The sequence below is a fragment of the Rhea americana genome, unplaced genomic scaffold, assembly GCF_003343005.1.
Source record: "Rhea americana isolate MKP2758 unplaced genomic scaffold, rheAme1 scaffold_291, whole genome shotgun sequence".
Classification (NCBI taxonomy): Eukaryota; Metazoa; Chordata; class Aves; order Rheiformes; family Rheidae; genus Rhea; species Rhea americana.
The window spans coordinates 473,451-489,514 of NW_028186414.1; the positions used below are offsets into that span (position 1 = coordinate 473,451).

Consider the following 16,064-nt stretch of genomic DNA (forward strand, 5'->3'; position numbering starts at 1 on the left):
CCCCCCCCCCCCCGGATATCTTTCTGAAATGCTTTACAACCAATTTTTACGTACCCCCTTCATTTCACAAATCCATTGTCCCTCTTTTCTTAATCTGTCCCTCTCCAAAAACAGACTAAAAAAAAAAATGCTGTTTAACATTTGGGGCTGAGAAAAGATATGCCCGTTTGAGGAAAAACTTAGCTGGCAACTTTAGGAAAAGCAGTTAGAAGTTATCTTATTGTGAGATGGAGATTGCACTAAGCCAATGTGATTTCTGTAAAACGCATCTTTCAAGAATCTTCTGTGTGCAGTTTGCATTCCACTTCCTGCCGATGAAAGACAAGTGAGTGGTGGGCTGTCAGAAGTACCCGTTCTGTGAATTTCTTTCTTGGCCATTAAAATTGCCCTCTGATTGACACTAGTTTTAGGTTAAGTTCAATGAAAGAAATGTTTCCATATGTAGAAGTGCTTAAGATCTGTATTAATACTGAAACCAAAAATATGTCAACCTATGTGTATGTGTAGGCTGAGCTCCTTTCAAAGTTAGATGGGCCTGAATATCTGAACTAAATATCTGTGCAAGATTTCTGTAGCAGGGACCCTTTGGTATTAGGTACCAACTTATTAGCTGACGCAACTCCCATTGAGATATCAAACTAGTGTTACTGTAAAATATTTCTTCTTTACAAATTCTGTTTATGTGTATCTTGAAGTTCTTAAATGCTGGAWTGTTTGGGAAGTGGGGAAAAATTGTTTCTGTATAGTGTTAAGCATTTTTAACTTGATAGCTGCTTAGTTTATAAAGTTCTGTGTTGTTTGTTTCTATAAGATTACTAGCATCTTTGACTGATGACTTTTGAGCATAAGAGCATTATTTTCTTCTGGCTTTAGCTGACTGCATTTTTTTTTAGCCAACACATGAAGAGCATAACCAACAGATACAATTTTTACTTAGGAAAGCAGGTTTCAAAAAGACTTGTTTTAAAGGGCATTTASTGCCTTGTCCATACTGCAATCTGAATTGAAATCGAAGAATGTCACCTGTTCTGCGTTTGCTGCTGTGGAAGAAAGGGTTGCTACTTAGTCATTTTGAAATTGAAGCAAATGTACCCAGAACTGTGCATATCAGGCTGTGCTCTGATAACGCCTCACAGCATTTCTTTCAGTTTAGCCACAAGGACAAGTAACCTGTCTCAGTTAAAAGGGTGCTTTAAGTATATACTCAATATGACAAACAAACCTGTTTGTACATCTCTGTGTGCATATATAAGAACTTACTTGATTTTTTTAAATCAGAAATAAATGATCAGATTTGTGCTCTTTGTAAGCCAAAATCCATTAGATTTTGCTTTTTTATACACATGAAATATGTCGTCTTCTGTAACTGACTGGCAACCTGGTGGTACTTTGTTTAATCTGCTCAGATTTTTTTTTTTTTTTTAAGTATTTTAAAGTGTATTTGAAGATGGCAAATTGCACTTAAAATGAGGTTTTGATTCTGTAGCCATTACATTTGATAACTAAGTCAGTGAAGGAAGATTTCCCTTGGAGAAGTGTATAGGAGAGTGTTCTACTTGGAACTATATTCTGACATACATTTTCAGCTTTTATTTATTGCCAGTCTATTCACTTAACCTGTCTAGACCAGAGATGTTTATGTATGAGCAATGTTCTGCTTTCTGTGACTTAACTGAAATATGTTAGTTAATTGCAAATGTGTTCTCTCTAATTAGTGGCATTTATTCAGCATTTAAGTAGTTTAGTTAAGTCTTTTTTAAATTAGTAATTCAAATTCTGGTAGTGTTAAACTGTAGGCGAACATTTAACTATTCTTAAAGAGGGTTTGGGAGTCTGGAGCTAATGTTTACAGAACGGATATATTATAGAGGTGGAGATGGTGACATAAGTGAGGTAAAGATATTTCTCAATCGCAAGGGCTAGAAACTCAGTTCATAGAAACTGATAACTTCCTGCTCACCTTGTGAGAGAGAATTTCACATGTATCAGTGGTGAGTCAAACTAGATCCCCTCCCCCCAATCCCTTCATTTACAGTTATCCTGACAGGATGATTAATGTCATCTATCAAGTAGCTTTCTGTAGGTAAAGTTTTCTTAAAAATTATTTTCATTTAGAAAGAAGCAACTCGTTTGTTATTTCTGTAACTTTTAGTTTTACCTTCTGCTTTAGTTTAATGCAGCTACCCTGGTGGTTGCTGTATTGAAAGAGCATGACTGTGAGGATACTGTGAGTTATGACACTTTGTGTTACATTAAAAGTAGAAAAGTAACAAGTAGGCTTGTAAGCATGTTAGAAAACAACATGTATCCACTTTCCTCTTTACAGAGCTCCAGCTAGAGGTATGTGGAATCGGTGTCTGACTAAACCTTGCTCTGATGTATGTTCTAGACTTCCTTTCTGATAAAGCTACTTAATCTTACTTCTGCTTTCTGCGCATCAGCACTTTTCTGCACTTCTTCCAAAAATCCGTGGATCTCAAGCTGATTTCAGTATCCAGACCCCAGACCAAATGCTGTTCTACAGATTAGCACATTGCATAGCAGCCATTTTTAAAAGCCATCTAAGGAGAAGTTGTTTTTTACTGGCTCTAATGGTATATTGCACTTACAAATTGCTCTTTATAGTGCCATTTTTTTTGTAGCAGATGACCAGTGTTTAAAACGATGATAGTTCAGAATGTGTTTGCCAATAATTTTGGAAACAACATTTCAGAACAGTAAGACTATGGATGTTAGAGGATATATTTTTATCTTCAGATGCTAATAGTTTTAAGCAACCAAAACATAAACTGTTGTTTCTCAGTAGTGTAGAAGATTTTTTAAAAAATGTATTTTTTGTAAACACTGAGAATCACATTTCAAAAACTAGATATTTTAACTGACTTTCCATTTTACATTAAGAAAAATTCTTTGTTTTTTACCTGCGTAACATAGATGAATAGGCCATGAAGTACTAGGACTTATAAGCAGGGAGAGGAAAGATTAACGCATTAGGAAGATTTCTGACTTTCCTGACCCCCATAGCTTTTGGAGGATCGATTATTAAGATGCAGCACCTAGTTTCAGTGTCAGCATTTTTTGAATTTGTAAATGGAAAGATGGTATCACAATCACAAGAGATGTGAGACCTGAAAGGGAAGCAGGGGAATGGAATCTGACTTTAGGCTCTTCTGTCTTTTATTTGAAGCAAGAAAGAAGGGAGGGAAAAAAAATGCCTCAAGAGGTTATAGTGGTCTAGAAGCATGTTTTTGAGAGAGAAAATATCACGTGTTAAGCTTTTTTCAGTGTCTTCGGTTAAAGCTTTTTTCAGTGTTTTCAGTTAAAGCCTGACAAGAACAGTGACCAGAAAAGAGAAATGCAAAGTAGTTAAAACGCATACTCTTTAACAATGTTGGTGATTATCAGGGTGTTGAGCTATGAAGTAGTAGTTTATCAAATCCCAGTCAAGATAGTCTTATTGTATGTAGAAATTATATTACTATCATACAGTAATAGAATTGCAACAGAGCTTTCAGAAAGACAGACAAAATTAATGATGGCAGAATCTCTGCTGTGACATTTGTTTGAAAAAGCATTGTAGATCTCTGCGRTTGACACTGAGAAAAATTTAAGCCGGCATGAAAGTTGGTATTGGTGCCTGTGGTTGTCRCTAGATTATGGACAAGGTTATTGGAAGATAAATATATTAAATATTACCTCTTTTTATATGTCCTGCATTAAAATAATGAGTATAATGATTAAAATTAAAACTTAAAGTCCTGGTGAGATGGTCAGAATTGCCAAGTGTATTTCAATTTATGTTAATAAGACTTTAAGGTTTGTCTTTTCCAGGGTTGGTTGACTAGAACATACTAGGTTGGTTCTCCTATGTGGAATTATTTTCTCCTACAGTTTACAGGAAGTTTTAGTGTACCCACTAATACTTTCAAGTAGAATCCTTTTTTTTTTTTTTCCCTCTTTCTTCAGCACCTTTATGTGATTTCACAGTTTACACTAGTATAACAGTGGACTGCAGCTGAAAAATACTGTCCTGGTTGGACATTCCTCTCTTTGCATTACCTCTAGTATTCATGTACCTGGAATGAACTGAATGAGTTTGTCCTTTCAGTGAGTTAGGGTAGAGTATTTTCAACTGCGTCTGTGAGCTAGTCTGGCTTGTTTTCTGGCATATCGTCACCAGAACCAGTATGAGGGAAACCTAAGCTTACCCCCGGCACAGTTTCTTGTTACCACTTTGTTGGGCAGCTCTCTTGACCAGCTGCCTGGAAAGAGGCAATTCTGCTGCTTCCGGGCCCTTGCAGTGGTGCCTGTCTGACCCCATAGTGTGCCAGATCACAGGGCTCAACTGGCAGGAGTTACCTGTTTGGTTTTCCAGATGGTTGAGCTCCCCGAACCTTTCTTGTTGTGGGGTCACAGAAGTGCTCGCATAAAAAAGGAAATGTGCTGTAGGGAAGAAATGGRAAGTGGACAAGCCACTTGGCACTAGACAGCTAAGCACCCACTTAGTTTAGTGCCCATGTTAGAGCAGTGTAAGCTAGCACTGCTGCTAAGAGAAGCTAGCTTAACTTTCTGTCTCTCCCCCCCCCCCCCAACACTTTCCCCTGTTTTCTCTCTGCTGAATCTTAGCATAGGCTGAGAGCTGTGGAAGTGTGCCCCAGGCGGCAGAAATGTGTGGTAGTTAATCTGGTCATACAACTTGTTTGTTTCCACTTCACCAGAGGTTAAGATAGGGAAAGGGGAAAACCCTCTGCAGTTGAAGGTAGTGGTGCTTGTGGTTAAGAAGGTAGTGCTCTTCCTCCAATACTGAATTGGTGACATACTTGAGGATAAACAAGTGAGAGCAAATCTTAACAGCTTTTGTTTTGGGCACTGTATCATTTGATCCTCAAACACTGAGTGGTTGAGGTAGTCCATCATTACCTAACAGATTTGTAGTAGCACTAATGTTGGTATTAGGGCTTTCTTGAGTGAGGTGCAAAAGTAAAGCTCTRACAAATGATGGCTGCAGAAATCTTGCTGTGCAGATTTTAGTCAAGTCTTTTAGTCAAGACTATATTTTAATTCTGATGAACTAAATTAAGGTGATGAACTAAATTTTCACTGACTTCTTGTGAAAAACAACGCAACTCTGAAGTGTTAAGCAGCTGCTGCTATAAAAATTATAATTATTCTGAAAGCTTTCTGACAGCAAAGGCTTTTTTTCTGGATGGATAGTCTTTTCAATACTTATTGTAGCTTTTAAAAACAAGAATGTAAACCTGGGAATATAATGCTCAAGATTTGAATTCTAGGTGCTGGCTGAAATGTAACTGAATGGTTTTAAGTTTGGGACATTAGAAATTTCTAAAGTAGAACAAGACCAAGAAACCCACCTCGACTGATTAGTTTATTTATCTTCGTCCCCCCCCACACACCCTCCTATAACAAATGGCACTTCCTAATTAGAGTTGCTAAAGGTACACTACCAAACCAAGGGATTCAAGATTAAATTAGTTTCCTGTTTAAGGAGTTTTGCCAGATGGTGTAAAATCGAAGTCTGAAAAATCTCTTGACTCACAAGTAAAAGAAGACCAACTATTGCCTTGTTTAGTGTTTTTAATTTTCTAGCACTTAGTTGATGGAGAGCTTCCAAAGGAGAAGTCTGTGAACCGCTGCTGTGCTATTTACTGAAGTTCATGGACATCTACAGTTCAGCTGTGCCAAGTATTGACCTTCAGAGCAGCTATTTGGGATTCTGTGGGTATCTGCAAACCTGTGAGTTTTCAGAGCAGTGAGAGAAACCTTCAGTCTGTAAGTAATAGAAGCAATTAGGAACAAGACCTTAAAGGGACAAGGGCAAAAACCAAAGGAAGTAGTTGTTCAGTCCTCTTAACGATATTGTGAAGTGTGGGAGAATGTATAGGGATATACTTTTTAATCAGTTAAAGGAAAAATATTTTGAACTTGTAACATTTAAAGGCAATACTGAAGACTAGATGCCCTGAAGGAAGAAAAGGTGGGGATGGTGAGCCTTCATCCTGTAAAAATTTGTCAAGGTAAACTGGGAATTTCAGTAGGGGGCTGTTCCTTCCTAGTGTGTTTTTTAAATTTAGTTATAATGTAGTTAATTTTCAAGCTAGTTTGTGCTGTTCCTTTGTAGATGTTTTAAAGTCCTTTYGTAGATCTCCTGTTAATTTGTTGTGTTCTGAATTTTTTTAAAAAATTAAATTTTCAGCAGGGTAATTCAAAATTGTAATAAATAATGTTAAGTAATCTACACAAAGTTATTTGAGTCCTAGTATCTTAGTAATGAAAGGACACTGATGTTTTGTTTGTCCATGTGTATGGCAGATTTTGGAGAAGACTTTGAAAGTGGTTAAGGTCCAGGTTCTCCAAAGAAATGTCCTGTGAGCGACAAATCTGGATGCTGAATGGATTTCACTTGGCCATAGCTTTGCATCTCTGGCTTCTTGGCCAGCAGTATGCTTGCAAGATATCCAGTCTTCTCTTAAGTAATGGTGACTCTTTTTCAGTAGTGTGTTCAATTCTTTGAAAACCAGGATAATCCTGGTTTTCTTCTTTTTACGATGTTCCTACTTGTGAATCTTGGCTGTCAAACTTCTGCATGTCAGCCAAAGGGGAATTAACTCAAAATCATTTGGMATGGTTAATCGTGAAGAGCAGCTGATATGCTGGTATACATATATGACCATATAATGCAGTTCAGCTTCCAAAGAGTGAGATTTGGCATTAGATCTTTCCTTTTCAGCCTACTTCTCTCAGCCAGCTTTGTTCTTCATGCCAAAAATAAAAGTACTTGGAAAGAGTGTGTGTGGGGGGGGAAGAGAGTTGACAAACGTACAAATTTGGTACTTTGGGTCACCAGCATGGTTCTTTTTAGAGTTGTGGCTTCAGTTCTCACCATCTTCAGCTTTGCCATCTAAAGCAACCAGACTGCTGGTATTTTGTATGCGGTCAAATGGATTGTCTTCCTCCTTGAAAAAATGTGTGCAGGAGTTACCAACTTAGAAATGAATTCTTGCACACAGAATAAATGATGTAAAAACTTAGGGTTTCTAACTGCCAATTTATTTTACAATAAATAGTAATTATACCAATTGTATGTTGCGATTGTCTGATACTAAACCTGGGTGATAGCTTTTGTTATTGATATGGACTATTCTTTTGTATAAGATTGTTTCCTGTATGGTTACAATGGTATGAGATCTTGATAGCAACTACACTTGCTGTCTTTCCTACACGGTAATTATAACAGGACCCATCTCTCTGTGGTATCTCTCCAGCTTAAAAATAAAGACAGTCTAAAAACAATGCAGACAACCAGCTGTGCTTCAGAACTTGGTAGCATTTAAGTTTAACACATTGGGGATTTTTATTAATTGGCATCATTCTTTAAAGTAGAAGCTGAGTCACTGTTTTCATCTTTCTGATCTCTTTATTGTTTTTTATATTGTAAATATAGAACTTCTCAGGCAGTGTGGAAGCAGTTAAGGAAAAGTCATTTCTCCTCACTGTTGTGGGGTGAAAATGTAAAATTCTTTAGTATTATTAATTTGATAATATTCTTAACTACTTTTTCTCAGAGCTTGATGTCCCTTGTAGAAGAAATATTGAAGCATATCCTGAATTTTCAGGATACCCTGAAAATTCAGTTTGTAAGTGTGACTTATATCTTTTAGTGTCATTGAAGTGTGCTCTTGTGAGGAGAAATTAATGCTCTTGAAAAATACTTAACCGGCTTCAAGTGATTAAAAAGACAGTAATTTAATTTAGAACTATAGACYGTTATTACTATGCCCTTCCCCGCCAAAATCCCCAAGTTTTTGAATGATTGTCTGGTAACATCTTGTTAATCATAAGATACTTGTCTGGTATATGTTTGGTTGCCAAAGAAATTGCTTGTCTGAGACAAAATGATCAATGCTTTCACAAAAAATCAGATTTTCACTTTTCTGAGGTGCTACTTTGCCACAGTGCAAAAATGTAAAAAACCTGAAAGGAAAAGTGACAGGGACACGTCTCTTAGACAGCTTTATCTCAAAAGTGACTTTGCTGGTGAAACCTAAAGTGCTGATGGCTTCTGTAAGTCAGACTTGAGATATTCAGTATAGAAACCAGTATAGGAAAACAAGAGAAAATACAGAAAAGCAGATGGCTTCCACATGGGAACAAATTGTATCCACCATGCAGAAATGTAAAGTAGATTTGTGTGTGTGTATGTGAAACCTGCTCTTCCAAGCTAGTTTAAATGAGAATTTTTCATGTTAATAAAAATGCTAGAGGTGAGCTATTGTAGCTTCTCCTCCTAGTTTTAAGGGAACGTATTTYAGAGAGTATTTTGAAGATAGTGGCATACTTTTGAACTCTAAATAGCTTTTCTGCAGCTACATGTCCAAGAACTTGCAATAGATCTGATAGCAGTCAATTAGAACAGAGAATGCAACAATACTGTCTTTTATATATCAACTTTATAGCTTCTTGGTWAGGTGAATGGGGTACACCACTAGTCAGTTTACGTTTTTGTGTATACAAGGCTTAGAACAGAAGTGAGCACAGTGTGCACACCTGCAAATGCCTTTCTCTAAATATCTCAGTCCAGATATTAGCAGTTAGATTACAGGAATCTATTACTCTTGAAAAATTCGCTCCTGTGTTTAGGCAGCTGTAACTCATCCTTGCTGTTGCTGCTACTCTACCCAGAGACCTGGGGCGAGGGAGGGAAATGATTTTTCTTTTTTCTTTTTCTTTTTCTTTTCTTTTCTTTTCTTTCTTTCTTTTTTTTTTTTTTTTTTTTTAAGTCTAAACCTGTAAATCAAACTTACCACCATCTGCTGAGTCTTTGTTAACTAATCAATCTGTATGCAAATTTAGAAGTAAATGTGGTATTACTTGGCATACATGAACCTAAGGAACTGAAAAAATGTTCAGTGGTGACTTGCATTAAAAGTAAATGATGAAGGAACAACTGATACAATTTTGTATATGTTATGGTACCATAATGTATTTCTGAAGGGTAACACTATGATTTGTTGCATCTTTCCCCTATGTTTCCAGGGCCAAGCAAGACTTTTGAAATGGTCTTCAAGTTGAAATACTAACTCTGTGGAGAATTTGTTTCCTTAAAAAGGATTCTAATATGAAATCAACTAAATTATGGGTTTGAGGAGTTGAAAAGTAGTGTGAGGTAAAACTGCCTGAAAGTTCCCACTTTTTTTTTTTTAATTTTTTGATTTACATCTCTTCTTTGAGAAACTTGCATGCACTAAATACGTGACAGAAATGGCAAATATGAAGCTGAATACAAATTTTTTTTAATGGAGTTCTTAGGCAGAAGCATCATTCATAGATATTTGTTTCAAAGTATTCTTTTACATCTTTCATCTTCAATCCTTGGGTCAGTGTTTGCATCAGAGTAATGATTCAGTGATAGCACAGCTGAGGGGAAGGAAGGAAGGATAAAATGGTGGTGGTAGATATACCATGTGACATGTGATTTGATGCTTGGTCTGCCACTGTTACTCCTCCTGCTGGTTCCCCTTTTGATGGTCCTTTTCTTTAGGCTTCCCTGTCTTCTGTGTCCTTTTCTTGCCCTTTTTTTTTTTTTTGATTACTCTGCTTATGGAGCAGAAGACAATCTGATGCTTTATTGTCAAATGTAATTTAGAATTGTCATTTTAGTTATTCTTAATTCTAGATGCAAGTTGCTGTTCTGTGGTGTTTTGTGTGTCAATATTCTGTTTTTTTTAAAAAAACAAAGACCTTAGTCTGCTTGCAGGAAAAAGTGGAAAAATGGACATCAAAAGCAAGAAGCTTAAAACTATACTGACATCTGTGTACTATCTAAATCTGTTGCTGATACCAGTGATTTTTCAATGCTTCAGTGTGTGTGAATGTTTTACAGTATCTGCTAACTAATAGCCAAATGCCTTTGAGTTTGTCAGTTTCTTTATACTTTCAGATTCTTAARTTAAATTAAGTATTACTAAAAACACTCTCAGAAAAAGCTTGCTTTTTCTTCAAGGAGCTGCTTCTGCCTAGCTAATTCTGGTGAAGGATGAARTATTGCATGAAAACTGTCGGTATGGGTGGCTGGCCTGAGTAGTGCATGGAATCATCAGGTGTAGAAGAACTTATTTTAATTTTGTACTCTGTAGTTTTACAGGCTGGTTTTCTGTGGTTTGGCAACATTCTTTTTTTCACCAATCTATCATTGGTTTTATTTTTCTAAATATTTACATGACTTTGTTTTTCTGTATTGTCTGATTTCTTGCACTTATTTGGCAATTCCAAGCGTTATAGCACTGTCTGTATTCATTCCAGCTACCCCATTTTGTTTATACTTTGCTCGTGAATGCACTTAGATATGGTATGTGGGCTTCTAAGGCTGACAGGATTTCTTGTTTGTTTTAACGGGCAAACAGAAGTTTATCGGTTTGCCTGTTACATTCCCTTAGTTTTTCTTCAGACTTTTCAATTTTCCTTATGGACAGACTGCCCCATAGCTCAACAGATAGATTATACTGTCTGCTCTTTCTGATCTTTTGCAGTGCCAGATCCTTCTGGCAGAATCCTCTCACTCTTAAAAGTTACAGGTGTTTCAGCAMTATCAGCTAATAAACCATAGATGATATTGTCTGGCACAGGAGGAGAGAGAGAGAGTATCTAAAGCTAACTCTAGGCTGATACTACTCAGTCACCATACCCAGGGAGATTTTAATGAAGAGTAGGGTTGATGCGTTCATTGGATCGAAGTTATTGATTATTGGCTTAATCAGCTTACTCCTAGAGACTGAAAGAGATCCTAATTTCTTAATAATGGTTGCAAACCGAAAAAAATTTTGTTGGACGGGAGTGGATTTTTTCTGAGAATTGTTTTAATTTTTTCCAGTATAAGTAAGACCTTAAATTCTCGCTTGCAAGACAAGTTCTCTTGCTCTAAAGGAAAGCTTTTAATGGACTTCTGCTGTCTGCAGTTGACGCCTATTTATGAGAATCAAATTTCCTTTCCAGCAATGCTAGACTTCAGCCATACAGAATAAAATAGACCTTATTGACTCAGCAGATGTTTTTACTTTATTTTGAATAGTGGAAGGACAAACTTGTTTGTAGATGTTTGGCATAAGTTTAATTGTAACATTTAGAACTGATAGATTTCCCTTTCGTACTGTTATGTCCACGCTTTTTAACTATCGATGGAGTATATCAGTGTTTGTTTTAAAAAAAATCGATGTACTTTAGAAAGATCTCAAGGCTTGTAGCAGCATTGTTATACTAAATAGGGCTATATAAGGCTCCTGTTTTAAGAACATAGTAACAAAACCTCTCAAYTGCAAAACATGCAGTTGCTGTCTGCTTCTAGAATGTGACAGGACAAGATGAGGATATGTAATAGCTGTATGTTTTATGTATTTATGTATCTAGATATCTTAAAAGAACAAATTGACTGTGTGACAATGTAAACTTTGGAAAAAGCATCATGTTCAGAATGTGCTTCCTGTTCCCAAACATGTGCAAGAAAATGATGAGCTTTTGTTTGCGCTGCTAATGACAGGTACCGTTGCTATCATATGCCTAATAGAGTAACTGTTCTTTCTAAGACTGTTTTATGTTGCTTATAGTGGTATCAGTTTTCAGCAGTCTTAGTTAAGCTCTAATGCTTCTCAAGAATTTTTGAAATAATGGAACCTAGAATGAGACYAGGGAAAAATGCATTGTGTTCCTTATTTTTAGAATAAATTTGGCTAGGAAGCTCCAAAACCTCTRTTTGAAGGAGAAACTTTGTTTGCAGTGGACAGTGACATATCTGTTCTCAAAAGGGTTTTTCTGTTTTGTCTTTTTTTTTGTTTTGTTTTGTTTTTTTTTCCCTCTTCAATGGTCTTCAGGAATACTTGCCTCTAATTTGCCTAAGTCATAAATCCTTGAAAAGTTTCCATAACATCTCATAACAAACTGCTGGTTACTACCAGGTGGTGCGCTTTGCAATGTAGGCTGTGAGCTGAGCTCTCAGGTTTCATGCAGGAGAGCTATAAAATTATTTTAGTTTTTTTTGTGGGGAAACTGTCTTGGAGTTGCATCTCCTGCTGTTAGCATCTGCTGATTCTCAAGTGGTGGACTTGATGCCAGAAACAGTCATCTTTTGACCTAAATGATTTAGGTTTATATATGATTTAGATTTATTATTCGTGGACACAGTTGGCGTAGACGAATAAAAAAGCTGTAAGTTACAGTGACTGGACAGCACTGGCACTAGCAGCAGAAGTAGCAGACGGACTTGATGAAACACTAGAAAATGAAGATTTCTGAATGTCAATATTCTTCCTAAAAATTTCTTGGCAATTCATTGATAGTGCCTCCTTTCTTTCACTCATTTGCATAGGTATAGCAGCTTGCTGTTGGCTTTTAGTAATCAGTTCAGATGATGGATCTAAAGTACCAGCTCTGCTGCTGGTTTATGTGAGATTTGACATTTTGCTTGGGGGATGCCTATATTAAAATAACATTGAGTGAACAAAGTGGATGCAAAAGAAGTCAGCTAATGCCAGAATTATAATTGCTTGTATGACTTCCAGTTATTTGTGCCAAGTTATTCAGAGTTGTAGAGATGATGGACAACTGTGAGGACTTGTAGAAAAAACATTAGAAGTCTAATTCAAAATGATGGTTCAGATGCAGTGTAGATGAATGTAAAGTGATACATACGTGGTAGTGTAAGGGGCTGCTCTAATTCTATATACTAATAAGCTGTGAAATTCTGTTACAGCTCAGGAACAAGATCAGAGGCCTGTGGTATARTTCCATGGAAACTCAGTACTCAATAGTGGTCAGAAAAACAGATTGTTTTTTAGGAATTACTAAGAAAGGAGCTGGAGACAAGAAATAACAACATGATGCTACTATCTAGATCCATGGATCTTGTGAATACTGTGGGTAGTTTTTAACCTTCCATCTCCAGAAGATTATAGAACTAGAGAAGGTTTGCAGAAGGGCAAAAAGGGGTGATCAGAGGCATTCAGTGGCTTCTTGGCAATGAAGTGTGCCACACTTAAGCCTGTTTTCCAACACAGGTCATGCCATGCACCAATTAAGCTAACAGGTGGTGATTTTGAAATGTGAAACTCCTTCTTTTAACAGTGTGTAGGTAATTGGAGGGAGTCCTTGCCAAAGGCTTTTTGTGGATACTGAATTTACATTGCACTAAGGAGAGAGTATACAAGTTCGYGGAAGAAGAATTAATCAAATACTGTTTTAAGTGCAAAAATACTCCCGTCTTAGAAGATGCTACGAGAGTACTACTGCCTGGTTGCTCAATTTTATATATTCCCTTAGATATATGCTCTTGGCCCTTGTTGAAGGCAGGACCTTCTGACCTGTGTGGCTGTCCTTACTGGATAATGGCTGTTCAACCACTGGTTTCCATGGGGGATGTAAGCCCTGCTCTGTACCAGGTGAACTGATACTTGACAACACTACCTTGTTCCTGCAGTGTGCTAAATGACAATAATATTGTAGTGCATAATGTACTTGATATCAAAATCTCTGGCCATTCATACTGCTGTGGCATCTGCAGTAATAGTTTGTATCCCAACCTGTACAGTTTACAGCAGTTCTGCTGCATATGCATCTGGCCTCCTTCCCACAGCTATATGGAGCATTTAGTGCTGCCTCCTTGCTTCAGCAGGGCAAAGAGAAGGGGACTGGAACTGATCTGCAGTGCTTTACTTTTTCATCTCCTCAGAGGCATGCAGCAGCTAAGTACCAAATATGCTGGATTGTTATGGCTCTGGGTACTAATATGAAATAAGAAGAGTTGTGCAAAGAGAAGTCTTATATCCTACTAATTAGTAAAGGAGAAGAGTATCTCATTGTTGATTTGAACTGTAGTTTTCCATGATAGTGTAAATTTTTTCCTTTTCTTTTCTTTTTCTTTATTTTGTAAGAAAAAAAAAAGGTGAAGGCTGTCTGGGAGTATGGGAATTATTGAAAGATCTGGTACAAGGGCTCAGAAACACCCTTGACTGCTGGCTTAGAACTTGATGTTGAGTGTATGGTGTTTTTTTGGTTTGTTTGTTTTTTTGTTTTTTTTGTTTTTTTTTTTTGATAATTGGTATAGCAAAATCCTTGTGTTGGATGATTTGATGATTTGCAGTGAGAAATGAGTTTAAAGGGTCTTTGTGATATGGTTTTGTGGTTAAAGTGTGTACATGCCATGTTGGAGAGCTAGTTGTGGGTCCCTTGTCATCCACAGACTTAGATAATGCTGAACAGACACTTACCTTGTGTCCCCTAATTTGTTTTTTATTTTCTGGTTATTCAACTAAGACAGCTATGCTAAAATTTGCAACAGTGCTTTAATTCTCAGTTTTGCAAGTGAAATGAATTAGCACTGTTCATTGAATGTATGAAGTGATACAGAAATATAAGATCTTCTGGGAGACAGTAACAGTGATGAGATCTTTCATTTTTGTGCCTTTTCCACTGTAAAATAAGAATATATGCAGTAGTGTGGTGGAATGAGATTACATATTCTCATGAACACCTCAGAAGAAAATAAATACCTTTAAACATATTACAGATTTGGGCAGTAAACAAATGGTAAACAAAAGCTCATTGAACAGCTAGAATGAAAAAAAGTACTGAATAACTGTTTGTATTAGCTTCATTTCATGATGATACTCTATAACCTTCATGCCATTTAATGACTGTCATGTATAAGACAGAATAAATCAAAGTTGCATTAGCCACTATATATTAATCATACTGGATTAAAAATACTGTGGGTGATGTTGTTGATCAATGTAAGTAACTTTTCTTTTCTCTCTTTTTCTCTCCTCACTGCCTCCCCTTTTCTTTGTGAATTGTTGSTGAACCTGCGTGGATTCATTGCTGCAATGGTTCAAATTCATCGTCTTTACTGGACTGCTTTTGGATATTTTCTACCCATGTGTTCAACACTGGAAATGATGGAAATATGTTGTTTACAAAGTAGCTGTAAGTATTATTTCTTTATAGCCATACTACAATTACTGTGGGACGAAAAGAAACATTAATGTTTTGGTAGCCGAACTGCAACTGAGCTTAGGTGTCAGGCGGGGGTAAAAATCAAGGAAAAGCTATTTTTAAGTATTAGAAACATCATTTCTTACCTGGCACAATGATCTGTAGAGTAGAAGCCWATACTTCAAAAGAAAAAGTAATTAGTAATTTTTAAAGTCCATTGTAGGATTTTAAGAGACTTAATTCCTAATTCACATCATTTATTTAGAAGTAGGAAGTTCGTGAAAAAATTTGACCTTTTCAAGATCAGTACGCCAGAAGTTTCCATTTCAGTCAGTGTTAGAATACCAGGAATCTCCATCTAATAACTGATTTCAGTTTTTAAAAAGGCTGTTTCTTGCTGGTAGAGCATAAATGCTAATGTTAAATACAGCACTGATGCCAAGTATGACACTTTATACACCTTTCTGATTAGTAACATCTACAGTTCATTAACATAAATCAAATTATAGATGTGAATATGTTGTAGACCTACTTAACAAATAAAAAAAGTTGTTGTCTCAGTTAACATTTCATAGTCAACATTTTTTTTTAGGTTCTTAGTAGTAAACTATCCTAAATGTGAAGTATGTGTAAAGGGGAGGGGAAGAAAAAGAAAAATAATTGAAACAACAATTACATTTCAAAACAATCTTTTAAGCAAAAGTATTACCTAGAACTAATGAGGGGGGTTAGCTGTTTCTAGTGAACATGAGATACTTTAAAAGGCATGTAGGTATTAAGATGCAGTTGGTTGACAAGTAGAACTGTAAAGAGTATCTGAATTTGGACAGCTATTTTATACCTGATAAAATTAATAGCACTTAATATGTGTGAAAGATTTGCCCTGTTGAGGAACAGTTTAATAGCTTGAAGAGCACCTGCTTGCATGTCAGGTAATCTGCCTAAAGTGTTGGCTCATGTTCAGGATTTTAGAATGTGACTGAYTGTATTAATTGCACATAATTGTAGTAATAGATTGGAAAAGTAAAACAGACTTTTTGGGCTTTCTAAATTCCTAGCTGACATTC

At 36.4% G+C, this 16,064-nt stretch overlaps 1 protein-coding gene across 2 annotated transcripts in view; it reads left to right on the top strand.

Moving 5' to 3' along the window:
- Positions 1 to 11,529: 11,529 nt before the first annotated feature.
- The window catches only part of SEPTIN7 (septin 7), a 70,703-nt gene continuing 66,168 nt past the window's right edge, over positions 11,530 to 16,064 (top strand). For both annotated transcript variants that reach the window (XM_085309137.1, XM_085309138.1), the window contains exon 1: positions 11,530 to 11,556. In XM_085309137.1, the coding sequence (XP_085165263.1) occupies positions 11,545 to 11,556 (12 nt within the window). In that variant the 5' untranslated portion in view covers positions 11,530 to 11,544. The remainder of the gene's footprint in view (positions 11,557 to 16,064) is intronic.